The sequence below is a fragment of the Pangasianodon hypophthalmus genome, chromosome 24 (assembly GCF_027358585.1).
Source record: "Pangasianodon hypophthalmus isolate fPanHyp1 chromosome 24, fPanHyp1.pri, whole genome shotgun sequence".
Lineage (NCBI taxonomy): Eukaryota > Metazoa > Chordata > Actinopteri > Siluriformes > Pangasiidae > Pangasianodon > Pangasianodon hypophthalmus.
In genome coordinates, this window is record NC_069733.1 from 8932152 (window position 1) to 8950414 (window position 18263).

Genomic DNA, 18263 nt, shown 5'->3' on the forward strand with positions numbered 1-18263 from the left:
TCCATTAGTAGGGACCAGACCATTCCGTTCTCGGGTAATTATTATTTGGGTAATTGTTTTGCTAATTATTTTGTTTCAGGGAAACATTTTTGAGCAGATTTTCCAAGTTTCTTTCATCCTTGAGATGATCAATACAGTGCCATTCATAATTACAGTAAGTAGCTAATTTGTTGTTATTATAAAACCCAAAAGATTAAAAAAAAATTCTTGATATTCCACATATCTTAACGCCTTAAGCTTCCAACTTATTTATCTTAAAGCATAAACATTGTTTAGTAACTCTGATTTATTCAGTAACTACTGTGAAGCTGGTGGAGAATGTAAGTCTGCACCTGCTAGCAAGACCTGCGAGATTAAGGTCTTAAATATAAATTATGTATAGAATGCATTTAACAGCAATAAGTGCAACTAAACGAAAACCAATTCAGGAATGACTTTTTTAAATTTCTTAAATTGCACTGTTTAAATAGCTTTCTTTAATTTGCATACTGATGAAAAAGTCAATAATAATAATAATAATAATAATAATAATAATAATAATACACGATCCTTATGTCAAATGTTTCTTGTTGCTTTCAGATCTTTTGGCCCCCATGGAGGAACATATTTGTCCCAGTGTTCCTTAACTGCTGGCTTGCCAAGTCGGCACTGGAGAACATGATCGTAAGTAATTAGCAAAATCAGCTAATGGCTAAGCATTCAGTTAAAAATATCTGGTGGAAAAACAATTGCTGTCTAATCTCCAATCAGAGCAGTTCAGGAAGCTGTAAATAATATGCAGCTTGGTGATTTAACAATGAGTCATCAATAATCAGAATTTGAAAATGTGCCAACATCCTTTCTCCTGGCAGATGGTTGGGTCAAATGGCCAAGAAGAACTTGGCAGGGAGTATGTACTATTTTGAATTGTACAATTGTGGACAGTGCTAAACAGCGCAAGCCAGATATCAACCAGACAAATTGTACTTAGCGTGTGAGTTGTTTAAGTGGTGTCAAGAAAAACTGTTTGTTGCTATCTCAGCCAAAGGTAATTTAAATTTAAATGAAATTATGTTAGGGCACAGAGCGTACAAAAACAAGCCAAATATTGAGCTTTTTTGGCACCACAGCTGTGAGATGCTGCTGAAAGATTTATCAAAGTGTGGATCACCACTTAGAGAACTGTTACAGTTTCATGTGTTATTGTGTTCAAGTCAGAAGAAAGAGTGATCATTTTGTTTTATAATTTATAGTAGGAAAATTGCAGCTTAGTTTTCCATTGCATTCATAAAAGAAATATAATGTATTATTAGAGATGTAAATAAATGTCTATAAATGAATCATTTACCTTCTGTTGTGTTGATGTTGATATGGTGTAGACCTGGGGTCATCAACTGGTGGAAAAAATACTGTAGCAGATCCGATAAATGTATGAAAAACTGCCTATGTATCAGTGACTCTACTTTTTTAAACATGATCCAGTGCGGCTTCTGTAGCAGATCTTCTGTTGCGGCTCATCAAGTGACATGAATTTATGTAAATTCTTTAGCTGAAGGCAGCTTAGACCACAGACTAGTAAGGGAAACAAAGCTTCAGAGGTCAGAAACATGACTTGCTTAAAAAAAGTCAAAAAAGAATGTTTAAAGACAAATTAAGTTTGCAGGACAAGGAACAGGTGTGTATGTAACACAAGTGTGAAAGTTTTTGTTGTCTACTAAAATAAAGAATAAAAGCTGTTAATCAGAAAAACAGTGTTCATTAATTCATCTGCAGTAAGTCATCATGGGTTAAATTACTAATTTATAGTCTACATTTAGGGAAATAGAACCATCTACACTATATGGCCAAAAGTTTGTGGACACCTGAACATAACACTCATGTGCTTGTTGAACATACTATTCCAGATTTATTCCATTTTTGCTGTTATAATAACCTCCACTCTTCTGGGAAGCTTTCCACTAGATTATGAAGTGTGGCTGTGGGGATTTGTGTTCATTCAGCTACAAGAGCATTAGTGAGGTGAGGCACTGATGTGGGGTGAGGAGGTCTGGGGTGCAGTCAGTGTTCCAGTTCATCTCAAAGGTGTTCAGTGGGGTTGAGGACAGGGTTCTGTGCAGGACATTCGAGTTCGTCCACACCAACCTTGGCATACTATGTCTTCATGGTGCTTGCTTTGTGCACAGGGGAATTGTCATGCAGGAACAGGTTTGTGCCTCTTAGTTCCAGTGAAAGGAAATTTTAATACAACAGCATACAAAGACATTCTGGATAATTTTGTGCTTCCAACTTTGTGGCAAAAGTTTATGGAAGGACCACATATGAGTGTGATGGTCAGGTGTCCACAAACTTTTGGCCATACAGTGTACATATTGACAATAAAAACTCTGGAAACAAGCTTGAATGTAATTTTAAAAACAGTAATACACTCCTCTATTTCAGAGTCCTTCCTGCTAGTCAAAAGTGATAATTTGGAGTGCTGGTTCGAAATAAACATAACCACTTCTAATTGTCTAATTTACAGCCATAAACTACTCAGCAATGGTTAAGCGTTAAAAGGTAACTGTTGTCATCATTCAGTCATGTTAGTTAATTATCCAGTCCTTTGTAAGCAGGACATTTTATATAACTGGGCCTTTCTAAATTTAGTTGAATACTCCTGGTCTAGATAGATCATGTCAGTATTGTTGTGTTTATAGTCAAGGTCAGATTCTTGCTAAACAGTTGTACAACATTAGGAACACTGTGATCAAGCTGTTTCTCTCCTGCAGAATGATCTTCACCGTGCCATCCAGCGCACACACTCTGCCATGTTTAACCAGGTGCTCATCCTCATCTGCACGCTGCTTTGCCTGGTCTTCACCGGGTAAGCGCTATAATCCTCTCCATTACATTCCTCTCCGATAGCAACTTCTTTGTGTTAGTATAACAGTGGCAGAGAACACACAGCAGACCCTGGGTGAGATTTCACATGCTTTTTTATTGCTGCTCGCGACCCTTGGTATGGTACACAGACAGTAACATAAAATGAAAGAAAAGCAAATAAAGTTCCCTCTTTTCACCTTGTCACTTCTTGGACAGCTCACTGCTTACTGAGAGAGGCAGAGAGAGAAAAAGCAAGAACACTTTCATTTTCATTGAGGAAACAGGGCACAGGCATGCCACGTTAGTCATTAACTTGTCTCCCAGACATGTCCCTCATGCTGTAGACTTCCGCCAAGCCACGCCCCCACCTGCAACAGTCAGATCTCTGACTGCAAACTCACCCATTGTTTTTTTCTCTATTAAATAATACATTGATTGACATTTCCATGAATATTTCATTAGAGAAAAGGCACAGAAAAAGGCACAGAAGCGCCTACACTTATACACGCATCAAGAAACCTAGAGTCTATGAATATGTAAATTAGAAAAAGTCTCCAGCTCTGCACATGTCCACCCCTTTTCCTGTTAAATCAAGAAACAAGAAGACAAATAATGTTTTTCATGGCCATCATTTGCATATTGGAACATGATTGGCTTTTATATTTTATGATGCAATAACACTTGCAGTCACATGCCCAATACTAACACACTCTCCATTTTCATCTCCAAGTTTCTTTAAAAAAATGCAGCAAAAAATGTAGAGGATTTTCACTCTTGAATTAATTCTCGCAAATCAGTGTCAGGATTTCTAAATAAAAAGATGTTTAGGGTGACTTTAAGACAACTGCGCAATCAGTATAAATAATACTATTATTTATAATAATAACCAGTAATGTTCATTTATTCGAGTTCAGTTCATTAGCACAGTATTATTTGTTAATCACTGATAGGATTTTAACATTTGATCTGAATATGTTTACCTTTCCATTCTCTAGAAGATATTAAAGGTTTGGGTTTTTGCATTTTTAATGCTGACTAAAATTACAAGTGTCAGCCCACTGATATTATCACTGTAATCATTTTTAATTGTGTGAGATTTTGGTTTTGCTTCATTTAAAAATATTTAGGGCCTGTGGGATTCAACACCTAGAGCGAGCAGGGAAGAATCTTTCCCTGTTTGATTCACTCTATTTCTGCATCGTCACCTTCTCCACTGTGGGCTACGGAGACGTCACACCAAAAATCTGGCCCTCTCAGCTACTGGTGGTCATCATGATATGCGTGGCGCTTGTGGTACTGCCTTTACAAGTAAGACCATTTCACATGCAGTTGGAGTTAAAGCTAGGTAGTTGTTCATGAGTTGCCATAACAATAGTATGATTAGGACATTGTGGCTTCATTTGCTGTTTATTGCTGTCTTTCTGTACAGTTTGAGGAGCTAGCGTATCTGTGGATGGAGAGGCAGAAATCAGGCGGTAACTACAGCAGACATCGAGCTCAGACTGAAAAACATGTGGTGCTTTGTGTCAGTTCACTCAAGATTGACCTCCTCATGGACTTCCTCAATGAGTTTTATGCGCATCCCAGACTGCAGGTAAATTAGTCAAACCCACTGCTGTCAAGCAAGTTTGAATTCATTTGTATAAATTGTGTAGTGGAAGTGATGTATGACAAATAACCAGGGAGCAGTGAGAGTGTATCCTTAATAATACTGTTGCTATTAGAATAAATGAATTGTACAAATGAAATTTTCAAATGGTTGAATTTGTAAGAGTAAACAATGATACATCTATCTTTCTAAGCACAGGTATATGTATTTTTAAGCTCACTGTGCACTTTTCATTCGGGCTATATTTAATATAACGTGCCTACTGTATTCTCTTTTTCATCATTTTCATGTAATTCACTAATGCCATTTTTATGAAAGGATCATTATACTGAAAACTTGAGCATGACACTGATCTGTGGCAAGCTGAGCTCTTAAAGCAGTGTAATTTATGTGGAGAGAACGAGTCACTTAACGCAAGTGTTTCAATGAGACAGCAGAGCTCTGTATCGGGGATCCAGATAAATGAGGTTATTTATGATGCTCATCTGCACTTGTGTGGTATGCACACTTTTACATTGTGTAGTTGTCTTGTGTGCTTATAGCATAATTTGTTTGCATCTGTCGGATCTAACCAGCCTGCATTTAATGGCTTCTATTCAAAGGTCCACTTTTGTGAAGTGAATATAACTGTAGATGTAATGTTTGGTTCAGTTTGCACATTTGGAACGAACTTTTTAGATGCCCCCAAAACTTGGCATATTCATGTTCATTTTCAATTGTTAATCAAAACCAAATTTATGTGGATGCATGGAACAGCATTTAGTATCAGCATTACCATAAGAATGAGAAGAGTGTGACTGTGAATGTGAGATTGATTCTAAAAGAGAACAATTGCTTGTCACATGGGCTGGTTTCTGTAGCTTTAGTTGTATATTTTACTTAGCAAAATGAAGGTAATGTGAAGTGCTACTACATTCACTTTCCCAGATGTAAAATATATTAGACGTAATATAATAGAAGTTCAGAGACATGCCCTTGGTGGTGCCACTCCAGAGACAAGCTTTCACAATTTAGTTATCTTAGAGCGTTGCAACAGGTGGCTAATTTTAGTTCATCCTATTTGTTAATACACACAAACACATTATTAGGAAGTATTAAATGATGGACTTCTCAGCACAGCATACCGCAGGTGACTGTACTGGACAGAATGAGAGAAGAATTTGTGTTTGCAATCATCCCAGTTAACAATTTTAGGTTTTCTGAATGTTATGGTTCTGTGAGCATTTAGGCTATTGTACTTTTAAGTCACTAAATTGAGTTGTCCACTTAATAAAGTAATTCAGTGAATGAATTCATGGCAATTTCTTTCTCAACTAATCAAAAAAATTATGTAAAGAAAGTGTGCCCTCGTTTAAAGGATATGCTATATAAAATTCAGGCCTCGAAATATCCTTTTTTTTTTTTTTTTTTCAGGATTACTACGTGGTCATCCTCTGCCCCACAGAGATGGACATCCAAGTGCGGCGAGTGCTGCAGATTCCTCTATGGTCTCAGAGAGTCATCTACCTGCAGGGCTCTGCACTGAAGGACCAGGACCTCATGAGAGCCAAGTGAGACTCGCTGCTTATTTTCCATATGAAATATTCCAAATTTTGCAAATTTTCCATATGAACTATTTTTGGTGTGAAACTTTTTACATATAATCAATGCCATGTAAATAACATGTTTATGAAATTAACCCACTTTTGTCAAATTTGTGACAGACAAACCTTTCGATTTTTGGTTTTGATTTTTTTTATGCAAGTGTGTATCACAGCTTATCCAGTACATTTTGATGTTGTATCACTGTTTTTGAGGCTACTTAACATTCAGCCCAGCTCTAGGCTTCAGATTTTGCTTGTAGATTTTGAAATGCAGGTGGATATAAATGGTTGACAGGCTCATCTATTTTAGGTACTCTATTTTCTTAAGTGTTAACTTCATGATTAAAAAAAACAATGGACTGATGTCATTTGGTTTAAAGTATTATTTGATCTAAATGATGAAGGTCTCAGGTCTGATCATTTGGAGAGCTTGCTGAGCTTTTGCATGCAAAACCTGTGGTATTTGCATTCACTTAAAAATTATCATCAGCCTTGCTGCTAATATATGTCTTTCTATTGCGTGGCTTTTTGTTCATGTAGCTGCAATGCTGGATTAGGACACGTTGTTTATAAAGTCAGTGTTTCCATTCGGGTGTTTATGTAAACTCTGGACGTGTGACCTCCATCTGAGTGCCAGTTTGAGACTTTGGAAAATGAAAAGAGCGAGTCTAATAGGTATCTGCAAATGGATGATTTGGGCTGTGTCCAGAAATTTTGGAAAGGCTATTACATCTAGTACAAGTAGAGCTCTAGAGTTCTTGTTCCTTTACAAGAACTGTAGCAAAAACTATTACTTAATGTAGTGCAGGAGTTCTTCCACTCCAACTTTAGCAAACCATGTCTTCATGGACCTCACTGTCCACAGGGGCATTGTCATGCTGAACCAGGTTTGGACCCCTTAGTTCCAGTTAAGGGAAATCTACCATGTGGTAATGCTACCACATACAATAACATCCTATACAATTGTGTGCTTCAAACTTTGTGGCAACAGTTTGGGGAAGAACCACGTATGGGTGTGATGGTCAGGTGTCCACAAAATATAATGTATTTCTATATACTGAATAAAATATAGTAGCTAACCTCATCAGCTAATGTTCTGTTCATTCCTTGTCCAGTCTACCAAGCCAGACTTTTATCTGTTGCCATAGATCAGAGGTATTTGAGTTTTTAAAAGTCCAGCTGCTTAGATTTCCTTGCTTGCAAAAGTCCACATAAGCACCTCATATGCTGAATGGTGACAATGGCTACCATTTAATGCTCAACCATTAATGATTATTTTATGGCTATAAATAAGATAATTTGAAGTGGTTATGTTTTGTTTTGTAGCAGTGCTTCACGTGACCACTAGAGCGCCATAGCCTCTACACAGATGAGACATCTCAGATGACAATCATCTTTAGACATTCTGTTTTTGTAGTTGACCTTTTTCAAACAAGCCATGTCACCTGTTTACTTGTCAGACCAGAGAGGTCAACCTAAGTGTGAAGGAAACATGTATGGAGATGGTTGATGTTGACATGGTGGCTTAGTTGTTAAGGGGTTCGATTTCCACCTCCGCCCTGTGTGCCCAGAGTTTGCATGTTCTCCCGTGCTTTGGGGGTTTCCTCCAGGTACTTCACTTTCCTCCCCCAGTCCAAAGACATGCATTGTAGGCTGATTGGTATCTCTAAATTGTCCGTAGTGTGTGAATGGTGTGTGAGTGTTTATGCGATTGTGCCCTGCAATGGGTTGGCACCCCATCCAGAGTGTACCCCGCCTTGTGCTCTGAGTGCCCTGGGATAGGCTCCAGGCTCCCCATGACCCTGTGTAGGATATGGATGGATGGATGGTTATTGTTTCTCCAGTTTTGACTTCTCTATCCAGTCAAACTTAACACTCCATACAGCAGAAAATTTTGGTGTGTACCTGGACTGTTTAGCCACTAGTTGCTCATTAGCATCCATTGTTGGAGGTTTAGTCTGAGCCCAAAATGAGCTTTAACTCAGTAGATGGAATCGGCCACTTACGCAGAGTGAAGCGAAGTACGTTACTGAGCTGAGTGTTGCTATCGCAGTATTAAACAGAAAGAACCTTTTTATTGGTATGCTTTGAGTGAAAAAAATGTGAGATTTGCATTCACTACCATGACACTGCAACAAAGGCAAAAAAAAAGAAGTCTCATGAGAAAGAGTCTCACGGGAAAACCGGGTAAACCATGAGAATTGAAAGGTATGCAAATGAAATGAAAAATCTATAAAAGTCTGTGAAACCTCTCCCCTTTCTGAACTAATGGTGCTAGCCCTATAGCTAGTTTCTGATCTGATGAGCTGCCTTCAGCTAAATCATTTACATAAATGCATGTGATTGGATAAACCTTTTGCTATAGCACCCACACTGGGTAGCGTTTAGAATACTTGTGCCAATGAACTATTCCCTTTTTTTTCAGCTTTGCTACAATATTTTTTCAAGTACTGGCAGCTATTCCCTGGATCTGTTTGTAGTGTTTATTAAGAAAATCAAAGAACATACAATTTGAAACAGACTTGAAAACTTGGCAAAGGAAAACAAATGACTAGTAAAAAAATCTACATAACAAAACTCTGAATCAAATTGGCACATGCAGGACTTTAAAACAAAATGGAAGAACTAAAGGATACAAATACTCTTACAGGTTAAATGTAATGAGAACAATGGAGAATTAGTGTCAAAACATGTGAGTCTGTGGATAGGTTTATTTCACATGTTTCACTGAGCCCATGAAGTAATTGTATTTCTGTAATAGACGTACCCTTTCCCCAAAGCCCAAAAGCCATTTCCTTGATCTGAGCATGAAGAATTCCCATTGACATGCATGCTGTGTGTTTTAGAAAGTAAGAAACCTTTGCTCAGTAAGATCAATACATTACATCTGGGCTGGTAGCAAATATACACGGATCTTATCACTGTCCTTCTGGGTGAAGTGAGAATGATGTTGCTGGAGCTTGTCTTTTCAATCACAATTAATCTTGGTAATGCCCCTCTTTCTGACAGCCACTGCATTAAATAGGATGCAGCAGAGTGTACAGCTGTGTCACGCCGATTCCTCCCAGCCCTCGGGACATAAAATGAGTGTGAAATGCACTCTCTGTAGCGTGTTACATTTTTATCAGTTTTCTCAGGCACTCTTATGTGATTGATCTTGATCAAGATTTTCACATTATGAGCAGATAGTGATACTGAATGACTCTGATTATTAGTAAATACTATCTGATCAGATTAATAATGATTATACCACAGTGCTGTTGATTTCTCGAATCTGATTGGTCAGAAGGTGTTAATTCATTTTCTATAACAACACAGCTCAGACAGTAGTTCTTTCCACAAGGCAAATCCCAGATTAATATGAATGTGCTTGTTCTAATGGGTTATTCTTCCTACAGACACAACTTATACAATGACTTGAATGGCAGATGCTCCACATTAATGATGTAAAAACATGCAATTGCTGATATGGTGAAGGTTTTTGTGAGATTTCTAAGTCTCCAGTGTTAGTACGTTGTAATAGTAAGAGATCAAGCTGTTATTTTAGGTTTTCTGACAAGGCAGAGTCTTCTGGGGAGACATTTCTCTGTAAAATGACAAACCGATCCTGGCATCAGGTTACTGTCTGTCCGCATGGGTTTTCTATGGGTTCTCCGTTTTCCTCCTTCTTCCAAAAACGTGCCAGTGGGCAGATTGGCTGAGATAATTTGCGTCTAGTTGTGTTGTGAATGATTGTGTGAATGTGTGTGCATGATGACCTGCAATGGACTGGCGTCCCATTCAGTGTGTAGTCCTGCTTCATCCACCACAAACCTGCTCAAGATAAAGTGAGTGCCTGAGTGAGTGAGTATAAATGGATAAAAAGTACATTTCAAATCATCGGCAAACTACTGTGGTATAAAAAGGAATAGAACACTCCGGTATGTGTTGGTATGGGAAAAGAACTCAGCACCCGGCCGTTTAGTTATTTTTTTGACCTATGAAAGCACTCCCCGCTCTTTTATTGTTTTCATGAATGCATGTAATAATGAAGGTGATGAGTATTTTATTCTTTACTTGAATGTGTATATTAGTGAGTGTGATAATGCTCATGTTGTGTTTCTGTAGGATGGATGATGCAGAAGCCTGCTTTATCCTCAGTAGCAGGAATGAAGTGGACCGCACCGCAGCTGTAATCACACTTCTCATTATTACCACACACACACACACACACTCCTACACTATGACTAATTGCTAATGAATACTCTATATGACTGGTATAACAGCTGACATGACTAGGGATGGGTACTGTGATGGATATGGTCAGGATTTCTGTTTCTTGGTTTGGTAGTTCTTCTTCTAACATTATGTTGGAAAAGAAAACAGAATTATGTTAGCCTGCATATTTGTTATGTTTCCTGTATTAGCCTATTTGTAAAAATTCTGTATAAACCTAGCAGTATGAGCCTCCAGGTGTTAGCCTATTTGTAACAATTCATTAATAACCCAGTTTAAAATTAGCTTTCATGTATTAGTCTGTTTGTAATAATAATATTAGTGTTTTAGCCTAGAACACTCCATATATCCCTCTCTTATGCCATACCTACATTCAAGGTGCAGTTCTTAAGGATATTAATCTTGAACAGGTCTGTTGCCAAACTGTTGTATTAAGCCCCCTTACAAGCAAATATTCTATTGCTGTCATGACAACAAGCGTTTTCTCATGCATTCAACTAAAATACAACCACACCCTCAATTTTTTGGTTCTCTCCGGCAGTCCCTATGTGTCAAATGTGGGGAATATCTCTAAGTTGAATGCATAAAGATATATACATTAGTGTATGTTACTCATCCATAAATTCCAAAATGTCAGGGTATGATAGTAGAACCATTAATATGAGACATTATGAATACTCCTGCTTTTAGTGCTTCCAAACTAGGGTCCAGGGAACATCTCTAGTCGTGACAGTGCCAGTTGTACTTATAATGTGTTAATTAGCAAGAATACTTCCTCTTGTTGGGTTTTATGAGGCACTCACCAAATCCAAAGAAGTAGCTTTAGGGTATATTGCCTATTGCCAGACAGCAAATAATCCCAGATTAAAAAAACATTTAAGAAAAAGATATGCAATGTTGGGAAAGGTGGTGTTTATTAAGACATCTAATGGATTGTCCTCATTTGGCCTTTAGGACCATCAGACTATCCTAAGAGCCTGGGCAGTGAAGGACTTCGCCCCAAACTGTCCTCTCTACGTACAGATCCTTAAACCTGAGAACAAATTCCATGTGAAGTTTGCTGGTGAGTTTTTCTGCCTTCCAAAATTGTAGTAATTTTTTTAAAGTATTAGCAGGATTCTTCATTTATGATCTTATTTGTCAGCCACAGCAGGATGAAAAACCCTATACAGAGTTATTTATCAATTGCGAGATGCTGATAATCATGGCTGTTATTATCTTTAGGTTATGTTTGAGTGCAGTTACACACTGAAGAATGTGTAAGTGTTGTGTGTGATTTGTGTATTAGATCATGTAGTGTGTGAAGAGGAGTTCAAGTACGCCATGCTGGCTCTTAACTGTGTGTGTCCAGCCACGTCCACACTGGTTACCCTCCTGGTCCACACTTCACGAGGACAGTGAGTATATCTGCAGCGATTTGAATTTCCTCAAGTCAGGCACTCTTTATTCTCTCTCTTATTCTTTATGTTTTCAGCCTCCAACCATTTTAATTAAAAGATAAAAGCACCTTCAGTGCACTGCATAATTGAAGATGAATAGGGTTTTGTGTGAACTAATGTCAAAGAAAAAAGCCATTAGTGAGGAAAGCTTCATCTCCTGTCCACTCAGTCTACTGCCACTGTACTTGAATTAACACCTACACTTCTCATTTGTTTGAGTTCAGCTGGACACTTGTCCACTGTGAGGAATAATAGCACACTGGGGATTTTGGTGTGTATGCAGCAGCACAGAACAAAGTCGTAGTGCTGTGGAATGTCTCCTATTCTTCTTATATAAGAGCTGATTATATATAGATTTCATCCATACCTTGAAAGAACTGCCTGACAAATAATGACCTCCTACAAGCTCATTAGATTTGATTAAAACTTGTGATGGAGCATAACGATGTTCGTCCTGATAATACTTTACCTCTCTGGGTCCCTAACAAGCAATTATATGGGAGGTTTCAGCTGATTACTCGGCTGAGGTTCCTGAGCAGGCATTTAGCAAGAATATGCTGAAAGTGGTGATGAGTTTAAAACCACTGATCATAAATAAATGAACATAAAAATGAACAAAAAAACATACGAACAGTGAGGCATTGATATTAAAAGAATGTTATTAATATTTATAGCATCCTCTGCTATAGCTTGCTGCTATGTCACCCTGTTACATTCGTTTTTAACAGTAACTGTCTATATGGTGAGGTTTTCAGCTTAACATTTTCTGTGAGAAAGGAGTCTCCAGTGTCAGTGCTTTGTAACAGTCAGAGGTAAAGCTGTTCCTTTAAGTTTTCAGACACAGGCTTTGCGTTTTGAGGTTTTTCTATAATATTACAAGCTGTACTTTTTTCTCTCATTAAGTTTAAGAGAGAAAAAAAAGAGGCTGGTGAGGGAACTACTTTTTAGCTGCTATAGTATAAGTGATAACAGGACCTAACTTGTTTCTCTGACATTTCACAACATTAACTGCAGCTATAAATGTACAAAAAAGTACAACATGTCATTCTTTAATTAATAAACATTGTTAGTGTTGGCAAATTGCTGTGGTATAACAGGAATAAAACCCTTCAAGACATGCTGTTGTTGGAGAATAATCTACTTCAGGGTGGTAAGAGTAACTCTGATGTGTTGAGCCGCGTCTCACCCTGTAGCTGATTATTTTCCTAGGACAACACGCCCCATTGTATTTTATTCTGTACTTAAAATTGGATCTGAATTATTTTGTTCAATGCTACAGAGCAAACATTAGAATAGTGCACTATATACTGAATAGAATGCAATTTGGGATTCAGCCACAGAAAAATGCTGCAGGAAGAATGTTTATGAAACTATTCCTTCAAGTACAGTTTGTAGTTTCAGATGTAAAAGTAATGGAATCAGTGTAGCACAATACCATTCAATATCAGCAGCATAATTATTTTTGTTGAAAAATTTACGTCAGAAGAAATAGAAAAAAAGAGCAAATAGGTATGGTTGTATTTTTAATATTCTAGTCCATTTTCCAGTGTGATCACTTGTTGTGCTGCTGTTACAGGGAGGGACAGACGTCTCCAGAACAGTGGCAGAGAACATACGGACGCTGCTCGGGTAATGAAGTTTACCACATCCGCCTCATGGACAGCAAATTTTTTGGAGAGTACGATGGGAAAAGTTTTACTTACGCCTCTTTTCATGCGCATAAAAAGTGAGTGGATGTGGATTGCTGAGTAACCTGTTCATTCTTACTTACAAGTTAATGATGCATGTGCTGTCTATGTATGATAAAATTGTAAAACTGTATTACATCACTAATAGAAATGTAATGGATTGGAAACTCAATCGTGCTGTCATAAGTGCTCACAGATCAAAGCGCAAGTGCATTATGGGAAATGAAACGAGGGGAATCTTGTTTCCAGCTACAAATACAGTGGTAAAGTTTCAATTCTGTGTGTGCCTCTTTTTGTGTGTGTGTGTCCAATCTCTCTCAGATATGGAGTTTGCCTAATTGGCGTAAAGAGAGAAGAGAATAAAAGCATCCTGCTCAACCCTGGCCCCCGGCACATCATGGCATCCACAGACACCTGCTACTACATCAACATCACCAAGGAGGAGAACTCCGCCTTCATCTTTAAACAGGAAGAGAAGCACAGCAAGGGCCTGCCAGTCAGTGGTCTGTACGACGCCCCCTCTCGCCTCCCCGTGCAGAGCATCATAGCCAGCATGGGTGAGTGCAGAGCCCTGTGGCATGTAAATAAGCACACCCAGTCAAATTATGTCTCCTCCAGTGGAGTGTACCATGATCACACAGCAAGGGGGGAGGGACCTGCAGCGATTTTAGCCACTTCAGGAACAGGTGCAGTGATTATCTATACATATAGGTCACGCTAATTACAGCGTGTAAGGTCTAATAGATTATAGGCAGTGCTATCACTTCAACAGGCTAGAACTTAGCAACACAAAAATAAATGTAATCAATCCAGGCAGTTGTTTGTTGATTTCAAATGACCTAATTTGCCATTGTCACTGTGACAGATGTGTTTATCTGTGCACAACTGGAATTTTCTGGTTATCCATCTGTACCATACCATATTTCTACCCTGACACTTACTTAATAGCTAGTTAGGATCATTAGAGGGATGTGTTTGTACCAGTGAGCAGACAGAGCAGGAACTCCTATATAACTAGGATGCAAAGCTATATTTAGGTAACGAGTCCGCAGTGAAGTCACACCAGAAAATCAGTTCATTTTGCAGAAGTACCACCTGTGACCCTGCAGGTGCAAATCTAAAAGCCCATATGAGAGAACTGTTAATATTTGTAGCATAATTGCAAAGATATATGGTTATTTAAACTGTTTTCTTCTGGTGTATGCTTGAGATTTGCATGAGTGGTCAGATCGTGTGGCTGATGGTTTTCTTTCATTGTTTCTTTTTCTTTGACTTGGTAAAGTCGATCAGTCTACTTCATATGGTAAGTCTGTGCATGCGGCTTCCTTAGCATTAGAGATGACGACATCATGAGACATTGGACTATGACAGTGGTTCTCAGTCCTGCTTATCCAGTGAACTGCACATTTTTGTAGTTGTTCCCTCTTGATATATATTTGACACAGCTAATTAGGGCAAGAGGAAAAACACAAGAAAGTGCAGAGTCTCAGGATCTCAGGATGGGTATTGAAAGCCACTGGTCCACGATGTCCATATAAATGTTTACATTTATGCAAATCTGTACTTTTTCTATTTTTTAAACTCCTTTGCTAGTCATTTCAGCCATGTTCAGCTTTCTGTCTGAAGGTAGTTCAATCCACTATGAGCAGACTTTCACCAGAAAGCATTTTTAAATGTCTATCCAATTAGTTATTTGTATAGATGATCATGACGGCTATTCTATTTGCATGTTTAAACAGCTAGCCACGCAGTTTCATGCATCTGCTTAGAACTTTTTTTTTCGTACAGCCAAATTCATTTTAGGACTGTTGAGCCAAATCATTTTCACTTGAGCAACGTGGTGTGATCTACATATTTATCAACAAAACACAAGTTCACACCCAAAGCAGCAGAACCATCCACTGCTTGTAGCCTGTTTCCCCGTTTGTGTACTTCATCATATTTCTGTATACACAGTAGTAGGGCATCCAGAAGCTTAATCTTCTCTTCCTGTCCTCTTATTGTCTATGTTCTCTCTCTCTCTCTCTCTCTCTCTCTCTCTCATCATATCGCACCACAGGCACTGTGGCCATAGACCTGCAGAACCCTGAGCCCGCAGGCGACAGCAGCAAGCTGGCACTGCCCACAGAGAACGGAGCAGGCAGCCGGCGGCCCAGCATCGCCCCTGTACTGGAGCTGGCTGACTCCACTGCCATCCTGCCCTGTGACCTCCTGAGTGACCCCTCCGAGGACGAGACCAACCAATCAGACGAGGAAGGACTGCCTGCCCCAGAGTGAGTAATACTGTTTACATACAGAGCCTCGTATAAACATTCACCCTCTTGAACTTTTCCATATTTTGTTGTGTTATAACCTGCAACTGAAATGGGGACTATATGTCACAAATCTACACAACATAGCCCATAATAGTGAACTGAGGGGAAAAATCAATACAGTTTGCAAAATTATTTACAAATAAAAAATTTAAAGTTGTGATTGCATAAGTATTCCCCCTGTTGTTGTGAAATCTTTAAATTAGTTCTGGTGTAAACAGTTGCTATCAGAGGTCTGGTTAAAGAGAGTATTATTCATAAAAGCAACCAGGAACTCTCAACACGATACTACCACCATCATGCTTCACTGAGAGTATGGTGTTCTCAAGGTGATGAGCAGTGATGGATTTCTGCCAAATGTAGCACTTTGCGCCAAAGCCACAAAGTTAAGTTTTGCCTCAACAGACTAGAGAACCTTTTCCCGAATGTTTGCTGAGCCTCCAAGCTTGGCTTCTAGCAATTCACAAACGGGATTTCATGTGTCTTAAAACTCTTTCATAAAGCGTTTTAGTGTCTCAGTGTCTGGTTGTCCTCTGAAAAGCTTCTTCCACCTGAGCTGTGGATTTCTTGTGCCTTCCAGGACCAGGCGTATTTATAGATCATGTGACACTTTAATTGCACACCGGTGGACTCCATTCGCCTAATTATGTGACTTCTGATGGTAACTGATGGAAACTAATTTATGGGTTCCTCAGCAATGAGAGTGAATGATTATGGAATCAACACTTTTATATTTTTTGTAAATAATTTTGCAAACCATATTGATTTTCATTACATTAATCACAAATTATAAATACGAATTAAGTCAATTTTAGTTCCAGGCTGTGAAAACGTTCAAGGAGGTGAATACTTAGGCAAGACACTGTATGTTCCGTATAAAAGATTAAATCTAAATTATAAAGGCTTCCTGTTTTTGTTTCCAAGCAGAATCCCTTTAGGAAGCTACAAATCCTTAACTATGCAAAGAGCCCAAATTAAATAGCTGAAGAAAATATGAAGATATTATCACTATGGGTAAAATTAGATATTAATGGTGTACAATTCTCCTATTTATTTGTATTATGTAGGCTGTTATGCCACCAAACATCATCGAAATTCATTTAAGTAATGATTTACAAGGCGAAATTAAGTAACAAGTAAATGAAGTTATTTTATCACTCATATTTTTCCTGAAAGCTCACACACTGTGAACCTGCCTCAAACCATATCCAGCTGTTCACTAATGTCACACACTTGCCTATATGATTTAGGATACAGTTTGACTGTAATTTATAAAGAACTAAACTTCACTATGTAGCTGAATGCCATGACATTATTGGGGCAGCTGCCTGGAGTCACTTTTTCCTTAAAGCGATACAGTATGATTCTGCATAAGACGTGGAAAGACGGTTATGTAGATGATAATATAGCTGTAATTTAAAACTATTTCAAATTTGTAAATACAGACTAAAATTTTATATAGACTTCCATCTCATAGCGCTAGTGCAAACTAAAGAAGCAAAAATCAGACACCACATGTCTCAGCTGATCGGCTGCATTTGGGTTGAGTGGAAAATTGTGTTCTATTTGATTTTTTTTTTTTTTGCTGAGCTATTCCTTTAAGAGCTGAACACTGCAGAATGAATAATAGAAGCCATCCATGCTGCAGTCACGCTGTACAACACTCACAGTGTAGGTTTACCTCAAACAGGGTCAGTGCGCACACGCACACACACGCACACTCTTCTGCTTATCACTGCTCACTGATCTAAGGAGGATTCACCTGAAGTACTACCATATTGGGCTTGACAATCTAGTTAGCGTGTCAGTAGTGCTCTCTAGTGGCAAAGAGCTAAACTTTCTCATAGAGGGTCCAACCACTTAAACTCTCAGGAACAGACATACACTTTCCTCTCTATTAACTACACTTTCCTACTCATTTCACTGCAGTTACCAAATAATTAATTTACTGAATAATATGTTATAAGATTAATAACTAAACAATATGCATAGGTGTAACTTATACATACTTCCACCATATTTTGTTACCCAATTTTGTCCCCATCACTCTTGCGGCAAAAACTGATAATTAAAAAAAAAGATGCTTTCTAGAAACACACTATATGGCCAAAAGTTTGTGGACACCTGGCCATAACACCCATATGTGCTTTTTGGACATTCCGTTCCAGATTTACTCCCCCTTCACTCTTATAATACCCTCCACTCTTCTGGGAAGGCTTTCCACTAGATTTTGGAGTGTGGCTATGGGGATTTGTGTTCTTTCAGCCACAAAAGCATTAATGAGGTCAGGCACTGATGTGGGTTCACTCAGCATTCTAATTCGTCAGTGTTCAATGGTGTTGAGGTCAAGGCTCTGTGCAAGCCACTGGAGTTCTTCCACTCCAACCTTGGCAAACCATGTCTTCATGGACCTTCATGGAATTATCTGCTTCCAACATTGTGGTAACAGTTTGGAGAAGAACCACATATGGGAGTGATGATCAGGTGTCCACATACTTTTGGCCATGTAATGTTTTAGTTTCTATTCACCCTTATCTATTCAAACAACCCTGTTTAAATGGTTGAAGGAAATATGA

The 18263-nt window shown here is 38.5% G+C and overlaps 1 protein-coding gene across 9 annotated transcripts in view; it reads left to right on the plus strand.

Annotated features, from left to right (window-relative positions):
- kcnt1b (potassium sodium-activated channel subfamily T member 1b) overlaps positions 1 to 18263 on the plus strand; it is a 94762-nt gene that overhangs the window by 61331 nt on the left and 15168 nt on the right. For 5 of the 9 annotated variants that reach the window (XM_053228764.1, XM_026931317.3, XM_026931322.3 and 2 more), the window contains 13 exons: positions 80 to 154; positions 580 to 663; positions 2748 to 2842; positions 3969 to 4149; positions 4271 to 4435; positions 5864 to 6000; positions 10141 to 10204; positions 11203 to 11311; positions 11537 to 11645; positions 13264 to 13413; positions 13697 to 13932; positions 14658 to 14678; positions 15435 to 15648. In XM_053228764.1, the coding sequence (XP_053084739.1) occupies positions 80 to 154; positions 580 to 663; positions 2748 to 2842; positions 3969 to 4149; positions 4271 to 4435; positions 5864 to 6000; positions 10141 to 10204; positions 11203 to 11311; positions 11537 to 11645; positions 13264 to 13413; positions 13697 to 13932; positions 14658 to 14678; positions 15435 to 15648 (1640 nt within the window). The remainder of the gene's footprint in view (positions 1 to 79; positions 155 to 579; positions 664 to 2747; positions 2843 to 3968; positions 4150 to 4270; positions 4436 to 5863; positions 6001 to 10140; positions 10205 to 11202; positions 11312 to 11536; positions 11646 to 13263; positions 13414 to 13696; positions 13933 to 14657; positions 14679 to 15434; positions 15649 to 18263) is intronic. The other 4 variants (XM_026931320.3, XM_026931323.3, XM_026931325.3 and 1 more) reach the window with 1 other exon arrangement.